This window comes from Lichenostomus cassidix, unplaced genomic scaffold (assembly GCF_008360975.1).
Source record: "Lichenostomus cassidix isolate B80296 unplaced genomic scaffold, HeHo_3.0 HiC_scaffold_852, whole genome shotgun sequence".
Lineage (NCBI taxonomy): Eukaryota > Metazoa > Chordata > Aves > Passeriformes > Meliphagidae > Lichenostomus > Lichenostomus cassidix.
This window is the reverse complement of record NW_028148026.1, coordinates 965,746-986,907: the sequence shown is the minus strand read 5'-3', so window position 1 is coordinate 986,907 and position 21,162 is coordinate 965,746. Positions and strand designations below refer to the sequence as shown.

Here is a 21,162-nt window from a genome sequence, read left to right as displayed (position 1 = left end):
CCCTTGATGGGGAGAATATGACACCCTTTCCCTCCAAATTGTTTTAACTTTGAAATTAAGGGTCTTTCAGGCAAAGATATGGGAAAAGGAGTAACAGTTCTTTACTAGTGTTTATAAAAAGACAAACAAACAACAACAGGAGCAGCAACAACAAACAAAGCCAGAAACAAGTAATAGCATTCTCTTAGCTGTCAAGGACTCTCCCCTTTGGTGCAGTTTGTTGCCAGTCACAGCCGGCAGGGACACTGTTGGCTTCCAGCCAGGCAGGGCAGGTGCAATGATTCCCCCACGGCTGCAGGGGGAGCTGTGGCATGGGTTCAGCCACGTCTCTCTCTCACATGGTAATGGAGGGCGGGCTGGATGGTAGAATGGGCTGGATGATAGAATGGTCTGGATGATGGAATGGGCTGGATGATGGAATGGGCTGGATGATGGAGCAGGCTGGATTATGGAATGGGCTGTACCAGGAACCTCAGACCAGCAGCTGGGGCAGCAGGGGCTGGCACGCCCGGGGTAGCAAGCAAGAAGTGGCACAAAATCCGCAACTGTGGCAGGAGCCACGGTGTGTCCCAGCAGGCAGGGGGTGTGGGGTTACAGCACAACAGAAAAAGCCCAAGGCAATGGCAGAAAAGCAGCAGAGCTAGGCAGCCACAGCCAGGCTCCTCCGTAGCAGCTGCTTGACACAGCCAGGGAAACCCGTGCTCTAGGAGGGGGGAAGGGGGTCAGAGTCCCGGGTTTTCCCATGGGACACTGGAGTCGATGGTAAAATTCCTTCCCAGCAGAATTTGGTGTTAATAAGGTCCCAGTTCAACTGCTGCTCTTACAAACAATGCCTCACCCACAGTAAGGAAGAGGTAGTACAGAGCTGGGCTCCAGCAGTCTCAGAGAATCCTGTTGGCAGGAAACAGCAGCTCCACCATCCACTCCAATGCCCAGAGAGCAACAGTGAGCTAGAAGCAGCGTTCAGCCCCCTATCCCTGGCTCAAGTCTCATGGGAGCTCTGCCACTCCGAGAGAAAGCCCTCAGGTAAAAGCGGTGCGGCCAGGTGCTCTCCTCTCCCCACCACCATGGGTATATCTTTTGTCTCTCTTAAATACCGATCATTATTGTCTCTTAGCAATGAAACGGGACAAAATTCCCTAAGAGAAAGAAAACAAAAGGAAAAATCCTAACTTCCAACATATTCCCATTTCCTTCCTTACTTTCCTAACTTTCACTTTCATGCCCCTTGGCCCCGAGGTTTGTGCCTCGATGAACCCAGGCAGCACCATAGCATGGAACGGGTTGGGGGTACCCAAGGGAGGGGAAGGGGAGTGTGAGGGCTGCAGGGAGAGATGAGGGGGGCTATGGGGGATGGGGGTGTCTGGCAGTCCCTCCCCAACACTTTCACTTTCTCATTCTTGCTGCAGAAGGAAGAGGCCATTTACACTGAGAGTCAGATGGGGGTTGGGTTCTGCCCTGGAGGCAGCACATCCAGGAGAGTCCTGTCCTGTGGGGTCTGTGTTATGAGAGAGACACATCCTGGGGATGACAAACCCTACCCAGTTGGGTACTGAGAGAAGGGCAGGGAGGGCTCAGTCCCTGAGCACTGCCATGGGCAAAATGGACTCGACTGGGGGAAGTTAATTGAATTTAACATCAATCACATCAGAGCTGAAAAATGAGAAGTGAAACACCTCTCAGGCACTGCTCCAGTGGGGGCTTCCCACGGGCTCACAGCCCCCTTCAGGCATCCCCTACTGCACCGGGGGATCCTGCAGGGCTGCAGAGAGGTCTCTGCTCCCTGGGGATCCCCACGAGCTCCAGGGAATCTCCACTCAGGCACCCGGAGCCCCTCGTTCCCCTCCTTCCTCCCTGCGCTCGCTGCCTGCAGGGTTGTTCCTCTCGCAGCCTCTGGCTCCTCTTGGCTGCTGCAATTCCATCGCTGCCATCCCTTGGATTTGCCTTTCCCAATTCTGGGGTGCTCTGCTCCTCCCTCCGCCCATTCCAGGACACCCCCGAGTGCCGGAGCTGTTGGGGGCGTTGCCATAGCAACAGTCGGTCCCGACACATGGCGACAGTGGCTCCGGACACGCTGTCCCAGCCGCTCCGGACACATGGCCACCGTCGCTGCCGCAGCCCGGGACAGTCGCGCCACTCGCAGCGCCATGGCAGCGCCACCTGCCCCGGTGACCGAGCCCAGCACTCCGCTCCCGCAGGCCCGGCGGCTCCTGCCGGGCTCCCTGCTCTCCCCCAGCCTCCCGCTCCCTCCCTCCCGGCGCCCCCCGCCCGCCCCAGGGCTGAGCCCGGCCGAGGCTCCGCAGCAGCTGCGGGGCTCAGAGCCGCTCGGGGAGCGCCGGCTGCGGGGCTTTGGGCACCGGGGGGCACCGGGCAGGGCTGCGGCGGGGCTGGGCTGGGCTCGGGGGACACCTCAGGCTGTCCCCGGCTCCGTCCCGGGGCTCTCGGGGCTCTCGGTGCAGCTGCGGGGGAACCAGTCTGGAAATGTCGCAATTGATCATTTTTTCACCCTCCTCAGGGGACTGAGAGAGCCCCACATATCCTGCAAATCCCTCAAGGATCTGCTCACAACCTGACCTGGACCCTCCTCCTTTCCGAGCTTAACAGACAGAGCAGAACAAACAAACCCCATTTCTTCGCTTTAATGAAAAAGCTGCACTTTGAGTGCAGTAAGAGGGAAAAGGGTCCTGTGCCCCCCGGCAGTGGGGAACGGGCAGCTTCTTTGGGTACTGTGGAATAAGTGACCTGTGGGGAGACTCGATGTCCCTCAGTGCCGCCAGTGTCCCTCAGTCTCCCCAGTGTCACAGCACATTCTCGTAGGTGGCACTCGGGTCCTGCTGTCCCTCGCAGGGTCCCGACAGCTCCGCGTTGGTCACTTGTGGATCCCGAGGGGGGACAGTGACGGGGGAACGCCCTGGGGACCCTGCGAGAGACACCAGTTGTGGGGACCCTCGTGGGGGTGACAGCCGTGGGTGACGTGTCGCTGTCCCTGTCGCTGTCCCTGTCGCTGTCGCTGTCCCTGTCCCTGTCCCCTCCCGTACTCACCCCCTGCCCTCTCGGTGCCCTCCATGGGGGTGTCCAGCACCTCCCCCTCCTCCGGGGGCAACGGGGGGGCCCTGCGGGAATCAGGGGTGTCTGAGGGGGTCTGGGGAGAGGGGAAAGGGCAGTCATGGCCGGAGCCCCCCTCACCTGTCCTGGGACTTCCTGGAGGGTGCAGGGAAAAGGGGACGAGGTGACTGAGGGGTCCCCGAGACCCCTGAAACTTCCTGTAACCTCGGGAGCTCCAAGCAACCACCCACGGGATCCCCAAATCCCCACTGCAGCCCCGATTCCCACCGGACATTGATTCCCCCCTGGACCCCAGGAACACCTGAACCCCATGAAGTTCTGCAGCACCACAGTGTCCCCAGTGCTCCCGACCCCCTGAGCCTCTGAGCCCCAAGCCCGGCAGGGAGAGTAAACTCCCAAACTCACATAGGATCCCTGAAAGATCCCCCAACATTCCAGGATGACCCTCCAACACCACCCAGGACCCCCAGCCAAGGTCACTGGGGGCTCTGTTTCCCCCAGCTCAGGAGCTCTGGGTGCTGCCCCATCTCTCCCCAACCTCTCGGGGTTTCCCCTCACTCCAGGACCCCCAAACCCCCCATTGTCACCCACCCGGGCGGTGCCACCAGTGACAGCCCCCGATGACAGCCAGGAGCAGCACCAGGTACAGGAGGGTCCTGCCGACATTCACAGCCACTGCTGGGGACACAGGGGGACACTGAGATCACCCGGAACCCCAGGAGTCCTCAACTCCCCAGTGACCCCGTGTGACCCCACCTGTGCCCCAGTGTCCCCACGGTGTCACCTCCAGGGCCAGCTCTGGGCTGAGCACATGGAACACGCGGTGCCCATCCAGCTGGTTGGTGGCCATGCACTGGTAGGTGCCAGAATGTCCCACATCGATGTCCCCAAGCTCCAGGAGGGGACCCTGGGCCACCTCCTGCCCATCATGCAGCCAGGTGAAGGTGACAGGTGCTGAGCCTACCTGCACCGAGCAGCGCAGGGTCACGGGGTCACCTGTGTGCACCTGGAGTGCCGGGGGGCCAGGGGTGATGGTGGCATTGGCCACGGGCACTGCGGGGACAGAGACGGGGCTGAGGGAGCTGCACCAGCTGTGGGGCAATGAGGATGGGATGGGTGGGATTGGGGATGCCGAGTTTGGGGTCACCCCCAGCCCGAGGGTCACTCTCACCCAGGACGGTGACCATCAATGGGTCACTCTCAGCCACACTGTCCCCATTGCTGACTTGGCACCAGTATCGGCCACTGTCATTGTCGCCAACACTGAGCAACTCCAGGCGGGGACCAGTGGCTAGTGGTGTCCCCAAGCCCTCCCAGTGCCAGGAGAAGGACAGAGGACCTGTCCCTGCAGCCACTGCACAGCTCAGCACCAGGCTGTCACCCAGTGCCACCTGTCCCCCGGGGGGCTGTGCTGACAGGGACACCCCTGATTCTGGGATCCCTGTGGGAGGGGACAGCAGGGGACAGTGAGGGACAGTGAGGGGAGGGTCAGAGAGGGGTGGGGGGATCCCAGTGAGGAAGAGGGGGGCCCAGAAATGGAGGGAGGCTTAGAAAGGGACCCCAGGGAGGGATGGGAGATTCAGGGCTGGGACACATGGAGAGGGAAGGGACAGCAGGGAGGAGTTTGGGGACCCAGACGGTGCTGGTGGGACCTGAGGGCAGTGGGGGCACCTGAGAGAGGGGTGGGTGGGCTCAGGGAGGGAAGAGGGGACCAGAGCAGGGGATATGGGGGAGCCGGGCAAGGATGGAAGGATCCGGGGAGGAACCCAGGAAGGGATGAGGAGACCCGGGCAGTGATGGGGAGACCCGGGAAGGGGTCAGCGAGGGCTGGAGGTCTCCGGGCAGTGATGGGGGTCCCCAGTTGTGTCTGGGGTACCCTGGGAGACTGTTCGGGTTGCCGTGCCCATCCCCGCACTCACTGCGCACCGTGACGCGGAGCCGGGCGCTGCTCTTCCGCACGGCCCCCCCCTCGGAGCGCACCTCGCAGCTGTAACTGTCCGAGTGGGAGACCCCCACGGCGGGCAGCAGGAGCTGCGGGGACCCCTGCGGGCCCCCCAGCAACTGCCCGTCCCGGTAGAAGAGGTGCAGGAGGGGGGCTCGGGGCCGCAGGGGGCTGGGGGTGCTGAGGCAGCTGAGATTCAGGGGGGACCCCTCAGTGGGCTCGGGGGGACCCTCCAGCTCCAGCACCGGCACTGAGAAGAGCTCTGGGAAGGAGATGGGGGGATGAGGATGATGACCGCGAGTGTGCTGGGGAGAGACTGTGGGGCTGTCGGGGCTTTGCGGTGCTCACCGTGCACTGTCACTGTCACCGACTTCTACTCCACCAACCCCGGCGACGTTCCGAAGCTCACCCAGCCCCTGCAACGGTAGCTGCCACTGTGCTTCAGCTGCAGGAGGGACAGGGACAGCTCGGTCCCTCTGACGGCCCATCCCAGTTCCTCCTTCTCGAGGTAGAAGGACACCGAGGTGACAGGCTTGTTCTCCCAGCCCCGGCAGCGCAGTGTCACCGTGTCCCCCTCCAGCAGCGGCCGCGCTGGCACCTGCAGCACCAGCCAGTCTGGGGACAAGTGGGGACACATCACACCGGCATGTCCCGATGGGACCCCCTATTGTGTCACACCCCAAAGGGGCACCAGGGGTCAGCGATTCCAACAGGTTCCCCTCGCACTGGGATACTCTGCGATGTCCCCGTGTGCAGGGGACAGGCTCTCGTCATACCAACGGGTGACCCAGGAGGCAGAGCTCACCCAGAGCCCTCGGGGTCCCTGCAGGTGCCAGGCTGGGGACACCAAATTCCCCTCACCATCTACGACGCTCACGGAGGGGCTGAGCCCAGTGCCGGGTTGGTGACAACTATAGGTGCCACTCTGATAGACAATCAAGTGGTCAGTTGCATTCTGCCACCAGCGCTGACCATCCTTGTACCAGGTGGTGACACCGGATGTCCCCAAACCCTGGCAGATCAGCATCACTCTGTCCCACAGCACCGGTGGTGTCCAGGGGGGATCCACAAGGAGCTGGGTGGTCTGGGCACCTGCGGGTGACAGGGGACACCAGCCTGCCAGGGCCAGCACAGGGCTGGGGACAGCAGGGCAGGGACATGGCATCCCTTGGGTACTCACCAACGAGGCTGAGGGTCTGGGCTGGAAGGGAGAAGGGAGAGGGCTGGGTGGGGGTGGCACCTCGGGGACAGCAACACGCAGGAGATGTAGCGTGGCATTGTCCCCAAACGGTCCCCGTGAGGACAGAGTGGCACGGATGTGTTGGGGACAGGAACACCACGGCCACCCCGTACTCAGGCCGGACATGGGGACAGTGTGGATAATCCGGAAATGGGGACACCGCGGCCACCCTGTGAAAGCACAGGCCACCCACACCAGCCCACAGCACCTGTCCCCATATCCCATCCAGACGGTCCTTGTCCCCTTGTCCCCTTGTTCCCCTGTCCCTGCACCCCTGTGTCCCTGCCCCTGTCCCCACACCCGCCCCAGCCCCATGGTCCCTCCCCACACCTGTGTCCCCCAATACTGTCCCCACCTTTCTGTTCCCTCTCTCCTGTCCCCACGGCCACCCCACAACCCTGGTCACCCCCACGGACTGGCTCTGCTGGCACTGGGGACCTCAGGGGACCCTGCAGCCCCTGTGCCCCCTCCCCACCGCTCTCTGCCTCACCAGGGCCATCCCTGGGCTGTCACCCCTGTGCCCAGGGCACTCACCCCACAGCAGCAGTGCCACCTTCCCGGCCATCCCGCTGTCCCCGGCCATCCAGGCTGGCTGTCACACACTGCCGGGGCCACTTGTCCCTGTTGGTGGCTCTTGGGCCGAAGGGGAAGGAAGCGAGGTCACATCTTGCACCCGTAGGTGTTTGACACATGGTGGGGGCAGGGTGGGGACAGGCTGGCCACAAGCTGGTGACAGGGCGGGGACAGGCTGGGGACATGGTGGGACAGGCTGGGGACATGGTGGGACAGGCTGGGGACATGGTGGGACATGGGAGCTCGAAGATTTGGGACACAGGAGCTCAGGAGAGCAAAAGAGTGAGGTCCCAGAGCAATGGGGGTCCTGGGGGAAGGGAGGGTGCAGGGGATGGAATCAAGGGGAGGGGGCTCCTCGGCAATGGGGGTCCTGGGCCATGGAGACCCTGGGCAATGGCAGTCCCAGGCTGGGGGGACATAGGGAATGGGGGTGCCATGGTTGGGTTCCCAGGGCAATGGGGATCCCAGGGATGGGCAGTGGCTGGGTGGGCATGTGGGTCACAGCTCCTGCACTGGGTGCCTCAGATGTTGGGGTGACCCAGGGCCCAGCACAGCCCCCTCGGGCTCCTCATAGCCTGGGGGTCACCCCAGGGGGATTCCGAGGGTCTCTGGCTCTGTGCCCCCTCCCCCACCCAGGCGCTTTTTCCTCTCTTTATTTCCATTTCTTCCCTTTTCCCCTCAATTTCACACTGCCCCAGTTCCTGTCTCAGGGATCTCAGGGAGCTCCAGAGCAGGGAAGGAACTGGGGATACCCTGAGGAGGGGAAGAAGGGAGCTCAGGAAGGATTGGGGGGCTGTGGGGGATGGGAGTGTCCAGCTGTGCCCCCAACACTCTCACTTCCCTTTCCGGCAGCAGAAGAAAGAAAATTGAATTTATCAACCATCGAATCAGAGCTGAAGAATGAGAAGTGAAACACACCTTAAACACACATTCCCCTCTCAGGCACTTCTCCAACGTGGGTTTCACAAGGGCTCACAGCACCCTTCAGGCATCCCCTACTGCACCGGGGGCTCCTGCAGGGCTGCAGGGAGGTCTCTGCTCCCCGGGGACACCACGGGCTCCAAGGAATCTCCACTCAGGCACCCGGAGCCCCTCGTTCCCCTCCTTCCTCCCTGCGCTCGCTGCCTGCAGGGTTGTTCCTCTCGCAGCCTCTGGCTCCTCTTGGCTGCTGCAATTCCATCGCTGCCATCCCTTGGATTTGCCTTTCCCAATTCTGGGGTGCTCTGCTCCTCCCTCCGCCCATTGCAGGGCACCCCCGAGTGCCGGAGCTGTTGGGGGCGTTGCCATAGCAACAGTCTATCCCGACATGTGGTGACAGTGGCTCCGGACACGCTGTCCCAGCCGCTCCGGACACATGGCCACCGTCGCTGCTGCAGCCCGGGACAGTCGCGCCACTCGCAGCGCCATGGCAGCGCCACCTGCCCCGGTGACCGAGCCCAGCACTCCGCTCCCGCAGGCCCGGCGGCTCCTGCCGGGCTCCCTGCTCTCCCCCAGCCTCCCGCTCCCTCCCTCCCGGCGCCCCCCGCCCGCCCCAGGGCTGAGCCCGGCCGCGGCTCCGCAGCAGCTGCGGGGCTCAGAGCCGCTCGGGGAGCGCCGGCTGCGGGGCTTTGGGCACCGGGGGGCACCGGGCAGGGCTGCGGCGGGGCTGGGCTGGGCTCGGGGGACACCTCAGGCTGTCCCCGGCTCCGTCCCGGGGCTCTCGGGGCTCTCGGTGCAGCTGCGAGTGAACCAGTCTGGAAATGCCGCAATTGATCATTTTTTCACCCTCCTCAGGGGACTGAGAGAGCCCCACATATCCTGCAAATCCCTCAAGGATCTGCTCACAACCTGACCTGGACCCTCCTCCTTCCCGAGCTGAACAGACAGAGCAGAACAAACAAACCCCATTTCTCCGCTTTAATCAAAAAGCTGAGTTTTGGGTCCAATAAGAGAGAAAACGGTCCTGTGCCCCCCGGGCAGTGGGGAATGGGCAGCCTCTTTGGGTACTGTGGAGTGGAGTAAGTGACCTGTGTGGAGACTCGATGTCCCTCAGTGCTGCCACTGTCCCTCAGTCTCCCCAGTGTCATAGCCCATTCTCGTAGGTGGCACTCGGGTCCTGCTGTCCCTCGCAGGGTCCCGACAGCTCCGCGTTGGTCACTTGTGGATCCCGAGGGGGGACAGTGACGGGGGAACGCCCTGGGGACCCTGCGAGAGACACCGGTTGTGGGGACCCTCGTGGAGGTGACAGCCATGGGTGTGATGTGTCCCTGTCCCTGTCGCTGTCGCTGTCCCTGTCCCTGTCCCCTGCCGTACTCACCCCCTGCCCTCTCGGTGCCCTCCATGGGGGTGTCCAGCACCTCCCCCTCCTCCGGGCGCTCCGGGGGGGCCCTGCGGGAATCAGGGGTTTCTGAGGGGGTCTGGGGAGAGGGGAAAGGGCAGTCATGGCCGGAGCCCCCCTCACTTGTCCTGGGACTTCCTGGAGGGTGCAGGGAAAAGGGGAGGAGGTGACTGAGGGGTCCCCGAGACCCCTGAACCTTCCTAGGACCTCGGGAACTCCAACCACCCACGAGATCCCCAAATCCCCACTGCAGCCCCGATTCCCACAGGACACTGATTCCCCCCTGGACCCCAGGAACACCTGAACCCCATGAAGTTCTGCACGACTGCAGTGTCCCCAGTGCTCCCGACCCCCTGAGCCTCTGAGCCCCAAGCCCGGCAGGGAGAGTAAACTCCCAAACTCACATAGGATCCCTGAAAGATCCCCCAACATCTAAGGATGACCCTCCAACCCCCCCAGGACCCCCAGCCAAGGTCACTGGGGGCTCTGTTTCCCCCAGCTCAGGAGCTCTGGGTGCTGCCCCATCTCTCCCCACACTCTGGGGGTTTCCCCTCACTCCAGGACCCCCAAATCCCCCACTGTCACCCACCCAGGCTGTGCCACCAGTGACAGCCCCCGATGACAGCCAGGAGCAGCACCAGGTACAGGAGGGTCCTGCCGACGTTCACAGCCACTGCTGGGGACACAGGGGGACACTGAGGTCATGCAGAACCCCGGGAGTGCTCAACTCCTCGTGACCCCGTATGACCCCACCTGTGCCCCAGTGTCCCTGCGGTGTCACCTCCAGGGCCAGCTCTGGGCTGAGCGCCCGGAACACATGGTGCTCATCCAGCTGGTTTGTGGCCTTGCACTGGTAGGTGCCAGAATGTCCCACATCGATGTCCCCAAGCTCCAGGAGGGGACCCTGGGCCACCTCCTGCCAATCGCGTAGCCAGATGAAGGTGACAGGTGCTGAGCCCACCTGCACCGAGCAGCGCAGGGTCACGGGGTCACCTGCGTGCACCTGGAGTGCTGGGGGGCCAGGGGTGATGGTGGCATTGGCCACGGGCACTGCGGGGACAGAGACGGGGTTGAGGGTGGGGGAGGGGCTGGCATCAGGTGTGGGGGGAGGGGGGCAATGGGGCAGATGGGTGGGAAGGGTGGAATTGGGGATGTGGTTAGTGGGATCTCCCCCAACCCCAGTGCCCCACTCACCCAGGACGGTGACATTCAGAGTGGGGCTCTCGGCCATGCTGTCCCCGTTGCTGGCCCGACACTGGTAGTGGCCACTGGTAGTGGTCATTGACCGCAATGTGGCGCAGCTCCAGGCGGGGACCAGTGCCCAGCAGTGTTCCCGAGCCCTCCCGGTGCCAGGAGAAGGACAGGGGACCTGTCCCCGTGGCCACTGCACAGCTCAGCACCAGGCTGTCACCCAGTGCCACCTGTCCCCCGGGGGGCTGTGCTGACATGGACACCCCTGAGAGTGGGACCCCTGCAGGATGGGGACACCAGGGGACAGTGAATGACTTGGGGAAGGGGCATCAGAGAGAAGTGGGAGGACCCCAGTGAGGCAGATATGGGCTAGGCTTAGAAAGTGATGGAAGGGACCCAAGGGAGTGATGGGGGGGAATCAGGGAATGGACGTCTGGAGAGCGATGGGGGGACCCTGGGAGGTGTCTGGGGACCCAGAGGGTGTTGCTCGAGGACCAGGGGAGCATGGGGGAACCTCAGAGGCAGGTGGGTGGACCCAAGAAGGGGAGAGAGGATCCGGTGAAGGGTGAGGGGACTGGGAAAGGACACAGAAAGATATGAAGTGACCCGAGTAGTCATGGGGACACCCAGGCAGGGCTGGGGTACCCGGGGAGGCTGTGGGGTTGCCGTGCCCATCCCCGCACTCACTGCGCACCGTGACGCGGAGCCGGGCGCTGCTCTTCCGCACGGCCCCCCCCTTGGAGCGCACCTCGCAGCTGTAACTGCCCGAGTGGGAGACCCCCACGGCGGGCAGCAGGAGCTGCGGGGACACCTGCGGGCCCCCCAGCAACTGCCCGTCCCGGTAGAAGAGGTGCAGGAGGGGGGCTCGGGGCCGCAGGGGGCTGGGGGTGCTGAGGCAGCTGAGATTCAGAGGGGACCCCTCGGTGGGCTCAGGGGAACCCTCCAGCTCCAGCACCGGCACCGGGAAGAGCTCTGGGAAGGAGATGGGAGTGGACGGTAGTGATCCCGAGTGTGCTGGGGAGAGGCTGTGGGGCTGTGGGGTTTTGGGGTGCTCACCATGCACTGTCACTGTCACCACCTTCGACAGCTGCCACCACGAATTCCAGTTTTTCACCCAACCCATGCAGTGGTAGCCACCAGTGTCATTCACCGTCAAGGGGGACAGGGACAGCTCGGTCCCATCGAGAGGCCCCCTCAGATCATTCCAGTCATGGTAGAATTGCACCCCAGTGACTGATTTGTCCCCCGAGCCCCGACAGCACAGTGTCACCATGTCCCCCTCCAGCAGCACCTGTGCTGGAACCTGCAGCACCAATGAGTCTGGGGGACGAGTAAGGACACATCACACTGGGGGGTTCCTGATGGCACCGGGAGTGTCCCAGGTGTCCCCAAATCCCACAGGATGTCCCCTTACACTGGGATGCTCTGTGACATCCCCATGTGCAGGGAACAGGCTCTGGTCACACGAGGGGTGTGACCCAGGATGCAGAGCTCACCCAGAGTCTTCGGGTGCCAAGCTGGGGACACAAACCTCCCTCACCGTTTACAACAGTCACGGTGGGGCTGAGTCCCGTGCCAGGTCGGTAACACATGGAGGTGCCAATCTCGGTGACATGGAATTGGTGGAGTCCCTCCTTTTTCCACCAACGCTTCCCATCCTTGTACCAGGTGGTGTCACTGGATGTCCCCGTGCCCTGGCAGGTCAGTGTCACTCTGTCCCACAGCACTGCTGGTGTCCAGGGGGGATGCACGAGGAGCTGGCTGGTCTGGGCACCTGCAGGTGACAGGGGACACCAGCCTGCCAGGGCCACCATGGGGCTGGGGACAGCAGGGTGGAGACATGGCATCCCCCGAGGACTCACCAGCGAGGCTGAGGGTCTGGGCTGGAAGGGACAAGGGACAGGGCTGGGTGGGGGTGGCACCATGAGGACAGTGGCACCTAGTGGAGCGGGTGTGGGAGCTGTCCCCAAACTATCCCTGTGGGAACACACAGAGATATTGGGGGAGGGGACACCTCAGCCACCCTCAGCTGGCATAGGCGACCCCCACCACCCCATGGCCCATCTGCATGGTGCTTGCCCCATTGTCCCTGTCCCCCTGTCCCTGTGCCCACACCTGCCCCAGCCCCATGACGCCTCCCCACGTTCCAGTGCCAAGACTCCTGTCCCTTGCTCTTGTCACAACATCCCAGTCCCCCCATTCCTGACTCATTCTTCCTGTCCCCACAGCCACCTCACAACCCCAGTCACACCAGTGTTCACCCCCACAGACTGGCTCTGGTGGCATTGGGGACCTCAGAGGACCCTGCTGCCCCCCTGTGCCCCGTCCCCACCGCTCGCTGCATTGCCAGGGCCATCCCTGGGGCATCAGGCCCGTGCCCAGGGCACTCACCCCACAGGAACAGTGCCATCTTCCTGGCCATCCCAGTGTCCCCAGCCATCCAGGCTGGCTGTCACACACTGCCAGGGCCACCTGTCCCCGGGTGGTGGCTCTTCAGCCAGAGCAGAAGGAAGTGAGGTCACATCTTGTCCCCACATGTAGGTGGCCCTTGGTGGGGGCAGGGTTGGTGACAGGCTGAGCACATGATGGGGACATGGTGGCAACATAGCAAGGATATGCTGGGACATGCTAGGACACAGTGGGGACATGGGAGACCCAGGAGTGGGGGCTCAGAGGACCTGGGGAGCCAAGGATGGGTGTCCCAGGGAATTGGGGTGTCCCAGGGAATTGGGGTGTCCCAGGAATAGGGTTAGGGAAAAGGGATCCCACGGGAATAGCGGCTGAAGAAGCAGAGGTTTCCTGGGAGGGCAATCACAGGAGATTGGGGTCCTGGGGAATGGGCAGGGGGGCCAAGGGTGGGGGTCCAAAGGGACCATTGTCACTCCTGTCCTCTCAGCCCCTCCCCGGGTCTGAGACGGAAAAGTCCCTCCAGTTGAGCTGGGACTGCCCTGCTGACCCTGCCCCCCCTTTAGGGGATTCCCTTGTCCTTCCCCCACCCCAGCCTGGGGCTCTTTCCTCTCTTCATTTCCCTTTCTTGTTTCGGGGGCGGAGCTGCCCTGCCGAGTGACACAGCCCGGGGGGGTCCTGTCCCTGCCCTCTGCCGCTGCTGCCAGCAGAGCGGGGACTGCGTGAGCTCGGGGCTGTCACCGTGGGAGGAGTCAGTGCCGGTGACAGCGATGGTGACAGTGAACAGCCAGAACCCCACAGATCACACCCCAATGCCCCACAGCCCCTACCCAACAGACTGGGCATCATCAAGGTCCCCCCCTTGAGCTTGGGGACATCGATGTGGGACATTCTGGCACATACCAGTGCGTGGCCACCAACCAGCTGGACAGGCACCGCATGTTCCGGGCGCTCAGCCCAGAGCTGGCCCTGGAGGTGACACTGCGGGGACACTGGGGCACAGGTGGGCTCATACGGGGTCATGGGGGATTGCAGGATCCCCACGGTGACAGGTGACCCTGCTGTGACCCCTTCTGTCCCCAGCGGTGGCCCTGGGTGCTGTCAGGACCCTCCTGCTCCTAATTCTGCTCCTGGGTGTCATCAGGGGCTGTCACTGCTGGACTAGAGAATTGGACACTGAGGGAAAGGGACTGAAAGGCTGTGGGTTTTGGGAATTGTGCCGTAATGCCATGAGAGCTGCTGTTGTGGAGCTGAAAATCAGCTGGGGGGTGGGTGCTTCCTTCCTTCCATTCGGGATCGGGGAGAGCAGTGTGTGTGTGTTGCACAGGGTGTGTGTCTGGCCAGGACACTGCTGTGCTGCCCCTCGGCACTGTGATCAGAGCTGCAGCCTTCACCGCTTCTGCCCACTGCCGGTGGAGCTGCCGGGACTGATTGGTGCTGAGAGATTGCAAAAGGAGCGATTTCCCCTCTTTGCTCTGCCCGAGGCTGCAATGGCTGCCGAGGGGATCCGGCTTGGATTGCAGCGCCCCCTGCTGGCCTGAGCAATCCCTGCAGCGCCCCCTGCTGGCCTGAGCGATCCCTGCAGCGCCCCCTGCTGGCCTGAGCGATCCCTTCAGCGCCCCCTGCTGGTCGTGGTCATATTGACACCAAATATGAAAAACAGCTCTGAGCAGGTTGGAAGCTTCTGTTATTGTGTTGTTTGATCTCTTCTGTTCTCTTTATTTTCTAATAAAGAATCATTATTCTTTTTTCTACAGTTAGGCCTGGAAGCCCTGTAATTTTTGAAGTTATAATAATTTGGAGCGAGGCATCTTCTTTCCATTCCAGGAATATTCCCACCCTCCTTGGCAGACATTTGTCTTTTAAACCAAGACAGCTCCCAAATCCAGGGCTCCAGTGTGGATGGAACAGACACTCCAAGAGAAAGCAGGGTCAGACATGTGACCACTTCATGCTCTGCCTTTTAAGCCCCTGGGCCAACATGGGCCCTCCCCCCAGGTGGGACTTCCGCTAACTTGGCCACTCAGGAGTTGGGTTGGACAGAGCATCACACTGTCCCCAGTGTGCCATGGCTGACAGACTGATGGACACACACGGCCCTGTCACACCCAACGTAAGGCCTGACCAACCCCCTATCACACACTGGTGTTCCAAATTGTCTCCAGACATCAAACTGTTCCTGTCTCTGACACCTCACCCTGTGCCATGGATTGATCCCAACTGCCCTGGAGAAGGGGGTGTCAGAGGTTGGGGAGCCTTGAGATTTTTTTCTCCATTCCTGTTACTAAGCAACAAATAGCTGGGTGATTAGAGCCATCAACTCTTTTGTAAGAGACAAAAGGCTGTGCTTGGGCAGGGCAGGGTAAGGCAGGAACTGGCCATTGGAACTGGCACTCTGGTCGTCTGGACACCGAGAGGAGAGGCTGCTCTTTGCTTCTGGCTGCGACCACAGGAAAATCCAGCTGTGCTCTGCCTTTCTCCTCTTGGCTGGGTGAGCTTAGATTTAACCTCTTTCCCACTGGGAAGCGCGCTTTTCCCCGGCTGCATTTTTTCGCAGCAGTTGCTGGGGGGTCCAGCTGTCCCTGCTGCCCTCCCCGCTCTGCCGCACAAGACTGCCGTGTCTGCTGTGACTGCAGAGCTCTTGCTACCTCGCTGGCTAGCCGGGGAGAGCCAGCTCCTGCCCCTGCCGCCCTGCTCGTCGCTCTGAGCTGTTTGCTGCCCTGCCTGCTTTCTCAGCCTCTTCTGCCATTACCAGCTGTGTGAGGCTGACCTGACCCTGCGGCACAGCACCACCTGCAGCCGCTCAGGAGTCATCACACCTGCCCTGCCTGGCCGGGAGCTCAACAGCACCCCTGCTGCTTGTGACCATGATTACACCACATGGGAAAAGGCTCGGCAGCTCAAAAGTCATCTGCCATTGGTTTCTGGTTCTAGTTGTGGTTGCTATTATTGTTACTGCTTGTTTATAGATGCTAGTAATGAACCGATATTCCTTTTCCCATACCTTTGCCTGAAATCCCTTGATTTTCAAAATTAAAATAATTCGGAGGGAGGGGAGATCACATTGTCTGTCCTAAGGGAGGGTTCAACCTCTCTTAGCAGACACCTGTCTTTCAAACCGAGACAGGGGGAGACTCTGGAACACCCACAGTGCCTTGGTGACATCATAGTGTGGGGGAACACAGCAGAGGAGGGTTTGGAGACAGAGGAGAAGAGAATCCCGAGCCTCCTGAAGGCTGCTTTGGCCATCAAAGCAATGAAGGTCCAGAGCCCTGCCAGGTTCCTCCTGGTGGGGGAATCATGCTGGGGGCAGCGTGTGGGGTTTGTTCCTTGTTGGGGCTTTCCCTGGAAATCATTCCTTTTGTGACCCTTTTGATTCTGAATCTTGTTGCTGTTGGTTTTCTACTGTCATTGCTGTTTGCAGGAAATTGTTCTTCTCTCAGCTCTTTGGGATTTTTGCCTTTTGTGCCTCACCTGGGGGGGGGCTGGCAGCAGCCCCTGGTTTATAGGGGAAGCACACAGAGGTGTTGGTGCCCATGGGTGGGGATCCCCAGTGCCCCCAGTGTCCCCCAGTGCTCCCAGGGTCCCCCCGGATCCCCCCAGTGTCACAGCACATTCTCATAGATGTCACTGGATTCCCGCCGTTGCCCATGGGATCTCGGCAGCTCTGCATAGGTCACCTGGGGGTCCTGGGGTGGGGTGACGCTGGGGGACCCTGAAAGAGACACTGGTTGGGAGGACCAAGGTAGGGAGTGACACCTGTGGGTGACGTGTCACTGTCACCTCCCACCCCGTACTCACTGCCTGTCTGCTTGGTGATCACAACATGGCTGTACAGCACCTCCTCCTCCTCTAGGGGGGCTGGGGGCTCCGGGGGGACCCTGCTGGGATAAGGGGGTGTGTGGGAGGAGATGGAGAACTGTGGGGCTGGGGGAAATAGGGGGGTCATGGCTGGAGCCCCCAACTCACATTTCCTGGTGCTTCCTGGCAGCTGCAAAGGAAAGAGTGAGGGGTGACTGTGGGGTCCCAGGGCCATGACCACACTCAGGAATTCTGAACACTGACAGGACTTTCACTTCCCCCCGGGACCTCCAAGCATTGCTGAAGCCCCCCAGAATTCATGAACTCCCCCAGTGTCCCCAGCCAACTCAGGTTCAAAACCTCAAAGCCCTCCAAACTCCCCCAGAACCCCTGAAAGAACCCCCAACATCCCTGCCCGACCTTCCAGCACCTCCCTAAACCCAACAGGAACCCAGCCAAGGTCACTGGGAGTCTCAACCGCACCCCAAGTCAGGCTATAGACCCCCAAGTCCTACAGCTCCCAGAGACCCCCATGACCCCATTGTCACCCACCCAGGTGGTACCACCGGTGCCAGGCCAAGATGACAGCCAGTAGCAGAACCAGAAACAACAGGGAACCACCAACCCCTGCGGCCACTGCAGAAAAGAGACAGAGACACATTGGGGTCACCTGTCATCCCAGGGGTCCTGAACCCCCAGAGTGACTCCATATGACCCCACCTGTGCCCCAGTGTGTCCGCGGTGTCACCTCCAGGTCCAGCTCTGGGCTGAGAGCCTGGAACATGCGGTGCTCATCCAGCTGGTTGGTGGCCACGCACTGGTAGGTGCCAGAATGTCCCACATTGATGTCCCCAAGCTCCAGGAGGGGACTCTGGGCCACCTCCTGCCCGTCGCGTAGCCAGCTGAAGGTGACAGGTGCTGAGCCCACCTGCACCGAGCAGCACAGGGTCACGGGGTCACCTGTGTGCACCTGGAGTGCCGGGGGGCCAGGGGTGATGGTGGCATTGGCCACGGGCACTGCGGGGACAGAGACGGGGCTGAGGGTGGGGGAGGGGATGGCATCAGGTGTGGGGGGAGGGGATGGGGGGATGACAATATCATGGGTGGGATCCTTCCCAGCCCAAGGGTCTCACTCACCCAGGACCGTGACAATCAATGGGTCACTTTCAACCATGCTGTCCCCATCGCTGACCCGGCACTGGTAGTGGCCACTGTCCTTGTCCCCAACGTGGCTCAGCTCCAGGTGGGGGCCAGTGCCCAGCAGTGCCCCTGAGCCCTCCCGGTGCCAGGAGAAGGACAGAGGACCTGTCCCCGCGGCCACCGCACAGCTCAGCACCAGGCTGTCACCAAGTGCCACCTGTCCATTGGGTGGCTGTGCTGACAAGGACACCCCTGATACTGGGATCCCTGTGAGAAGGGGACAGCAGGGGACAGTGATGGACTGGGGACACCAGGGGAGAGCAGGGGACAGCAGGGGACAGGGAGGGATATGGGGACAGGGAGTGACACGGGGAGGGTCAGAGAGGGGTGGGAGGACCCCAGGGAGGGAGAAGGGGGCACAGAAATGGGGCGGAACCTGGGAAGAGACCCCAGTGAGGATGGGGAATTCTGGGCAGAGACACATGGAGAGGGATGGGGGAACTCCAGGGAGGGCTGTGGGGAACCAGACGGGGATGTGGGGACCTGGGGACCATGGGGGGACCTCAGAGTGGGAGGGAGGGGACCCGGGGAGGTTGCCAGAGAGGGATAGGGGTACCCAGACACGGGTGGGGAAGCCGGGATGGGACCCGAGAAAGGATTGGGAGACCCAGGAAGGAACCAGGGAAGGGATGAAGGTCTCCAGGTGGGGCTGAGCAGACCCAAGGGGGATGCTGGGGAAGAATGGGGAGACCCGGGGCATGGTGGGTGTGATCTGGGGAGAGACCTGTGAAGGGCTGGGGGGAGCCGGGAAAGGTGTCAGGGAGGGCTGGGGGGACACGGGCAGGGCTGGGGTACCCGGGGAGGCTGTGGGGGATGCCGTGCCCATCCCCGCACTCACTGCGCACCGTGATGCGGAGCCGGGCGCTGCTCTTCCGCACGGCTCCCCCCTCGGAGCGCACCTCGCAGCTGTAACTGCCCGAGTGGGAGACCCCCACGGCGGGCAGCAGGAGCTGCGGGGACCCCTGCGGGCCCCCCAGCAACTGCCCGTCCCGGTAGAAGAGGTGCAGGAGGGGGGCTCGGGGCTGCAGGGGGCTCGGGGTGCTGAGGCAGCTGAGATTCAGGGGGGACCCCTCGGTGGGCTCGGGGGGACCCTCCAGCTCCAGCACCGGCACCGAGAAGAGCTCTGGGAAGGAGATGGGAGAGAAGGTAGTGACCCCGAGTGTGCTGGGGACAGGCTGTGGGGCTATGGGGTTTTGGGGTGCTCACCATGCACTGTAACTGTCACCACCTTCGACCGCTCCCACTTCGACTTCCAGTTTTTCACCCAACCCATGCAGTGGTAGCCGCCGGTGTCGTTCTCCTTCAAGTGGGACAGGGACAGCTCGGTCCCATCGAGACGCCCCCTCAGATTGTTCCCATCACAGTAGAATTGCACCCCAGTGACCACTTTGTCCCCCGAGCCCCGACAGCGCAGTGTCACTGTGTCCCCCTCCAGCAGCGCCCACGCTGGCACCTGCAGCACCAATGAGTCTGGGGGACGAGTAAGGACACGTCACACTGGGGGGTTCCTGATGGCACCAGGAGTGCCCCAGGGGTCCCCAAATTCAACAGGAGATCCCCTTACACGGGGATGCTCTGGGATGTCCCCATGTGCAGGGGACAGGTTCTGGTCAAATGAGGGGTGTGACCCAAGAAGCAGAGCTCACCCAGAACCCTCGGGGACCCTGCAGGTGCCGGGCTGGGGACACAAAACTCCCTCACCTTTTAGGACAGTCACAGTGGGGCTGAGTCCTGTGCTGGGTTGGTGACACTCATAGGTGCCACTCCTGGTGACATAGAGTTGATGGAGTCTATCCTTTTTCAACCAGAGCTTCCCATCCTTGTACCAGGTGGTGTCACCGGATGTCCCCAAGCCCTGGCAGCTCAGTGTCACTCTGTCCCACAGCACCGCTGGTGTCCAGGGGGGATCCACGAGGATCTGGGTGGTCTGGGCACCTGCGGGTGACAGGGGACACCAGGGGACACCAGCCTGCCAGAGCCACTGCAGGACTGGGGACAGGGGGCAGGGACATGGCATCCCCCGAGGACTCACCAGCAAGACTGAGGGTCTGGGCTGGAAGGGAGATGGGAGAGGGTCTGGGTGGGGGTGACAGCGCAGGGACAGCGACACACGCGGACACTGTGTGTGGGGCTGTCCCCGAGCTGTCCCCATGGGGACACCAGTTCTGGTGGGAATGTGCTCGGGGACTGTCCCCAGCAGGGCTGGAGAGGCTCCCAGGGGACATGTCTGTGTCACAGCCACCCACATGCCACATCCATGCGACACGGAGGCCTCGGGGACACTGCGGCCACTTCGGGCTGGAGGCGGACATGGCTACATCCCAGACATGGGGACAGTGTGACCATCCCGGAAATGGGGACACTGGGACCACCCTGGGCATGGGGACACCATGGCCACCCTGGGCTGGCACAGGTCACCCTCACCAGCCCTGGCACAGCCCCTGTCCCCACAGCCACATCCACACCGTGCTTGTCCCCTCGTCTCCTTATCTCTGCATCCCTGTCCCCAGTCCCTGTCCCCACAGCTGCCCCAGCCCCATGGTGCCACTCCCCACATCCCTGTCCCCCAGTCCCTGTCCCCAGAGCCCTGGTCACACTGGAGGGCCACTGCCTTTGTCCCCCACTGGCTCTGCTGGCCTTGGGGACATCAGGGGACCCCGCTGGCCCCCCATGTCCCCTCCCCACCAGTCTGTGCCTCACTCACCCCACAGGAGCAGTGTCACCTTCCCAGCCATCCTGGTGTCCCCAGCGAGCCAGGCTGGCTGTCACACACACTGCCAGGGCCACCTGTCCCCAGCGTCGTGGCTCTTGAGACAAAGAGGAAGGAAGAGAATTTACATCTTGTCCCCATGTGTTGGTGGCACAGGGTGGGGGCTGGGTGGCAGCAGGGTGGGGACATGGTGGGACATGATGGGACATGGTGGGATACGGTGGGAACGTGGAGGGACACTGTGGGGACACAGCAGGAACATGGTGGAACATGTGGGTACACAGCAGGGACGTGGGGGTGATGGTGGGGACATACTGGGACATACTGGGACAGGGTAGGGACATGGTGTGACACTGTGGGGACACAGCAGGGACATGGGAGTGAAGGCGGGACACAGCAGGGACAGGGTGGGACATGGTGGGGACATGATGTGACATTGTGGGGACACAGTGGGGACATGGGGGGACATAGGGTGACATGGGAAGACATGATGAGTACACATGAGGGACATGCCGGGACATGGTGCGACAGGGTAGGGACATGGTATGACACTGTGGGGACACAGCAGGGACAATGGTGTGTCCCAGGAGTGGGGGGCTCAGGGAATTGGGGGTCCAGGAATGGAGGTCCCCCTCGGTGGGGGATCCCAAGGACCATTGTCCCCCTGTTCCCATGTCCACTCCCCAGGACTATGACAGAAAATTTCCTCCAGCTGA

At 62.2% G+C, this 21,162-nt stretch overlaps 2 protein-coding genes and 1 long non-coding RNA gene across 5 annotated transcripts; all 3 read right to left on the bottom strand.

Moving 5' to 3' along the window:
* Positions 1–5,181: 5,181 nt before the first annotated feature.
* On the bottom strand, positions 5,182–6,254 carry LOC146420364 (uncharacterized). Its single transcript, XR_014849200.1, has 3 exons — positions 5,870–6,254; positions 5,357–5,623; positions 5,182–5,270 (listed from the first exon to the last, which is right to left on the bottom strand). It is a non-coding gene; the product is annotated as an uncharacterized LOC146420364 (long non-coding RNA).
* A 4,185-nt stretch (positions 6,255–10,439) lies between these two features.
* LOC146420362 (Fc receptor-like protein 3) lies at positions 10,440–20,511 on the bottom strand. Of its 3 annotated transcripts, XM_085048387.1 has the most exons (8): positions 20,441–20,511; positions 19,438–19,671; positions 18,943–19,206; positions 17,257–17,553; positions 17,089–17,172; positions 16,705–16,726; positions 16,537–16,616; positions 15,567–16,450 (listed from the first exon to the last, which is right to left on the bottom strand). In XM_085048387.1, the coding sequence occupies exons 1-8, from the start codon at positions 20,469–20,471 to the stop codon at positions 16,341–16,343; spliced, it is 1,122 nt and encodes a 373-aa protein (XP_084904513.1). In that variant the 5' UTR covers positions 20,472–20,511; the 3' UTR covers positions 15,567–16,340. The 3 variants fall into 3 exon arrangements, 2 of the variants coding, with proteins under 2 accessions (XP_084904512.1, XP_084904513.1); XM_085048386.1 differs by lacking the exons at positions 15,567–16,450; positions 16,537–16,616; positions 16,705–16,726; ... (1 more) ...; positions 17,257–17,553; positions 18,943–19,206 and adding an exon at positions 10,440–11,649; XR_014849184.1 differs by lacking the exons at positions 17,089–17,172; positions 17,257–17,553; positions 18,943–19,206; positions 19,438–19,671; positions 20,441–20,511 and having other exon boundaries at positions 16,367–16,462; positions 16,705–17,082.
* LOC146420363 (Fc receptor-like protein 2) lies at positions 17,666–18,887 on the bottom strand (the record flags this gene model as incomplete). The annotated part of the gene is made up of 2 exons (XM_085048370.1): positions 17,666–17,943; positions 18,575–18,887. Coding segments are annotated over 2 exons (591 nt in total), but the record flags the coding sequence as incomplete, so codon positions are not given.
* Positions 20,512–21,162: the final 651 nt, after the last annotated feature.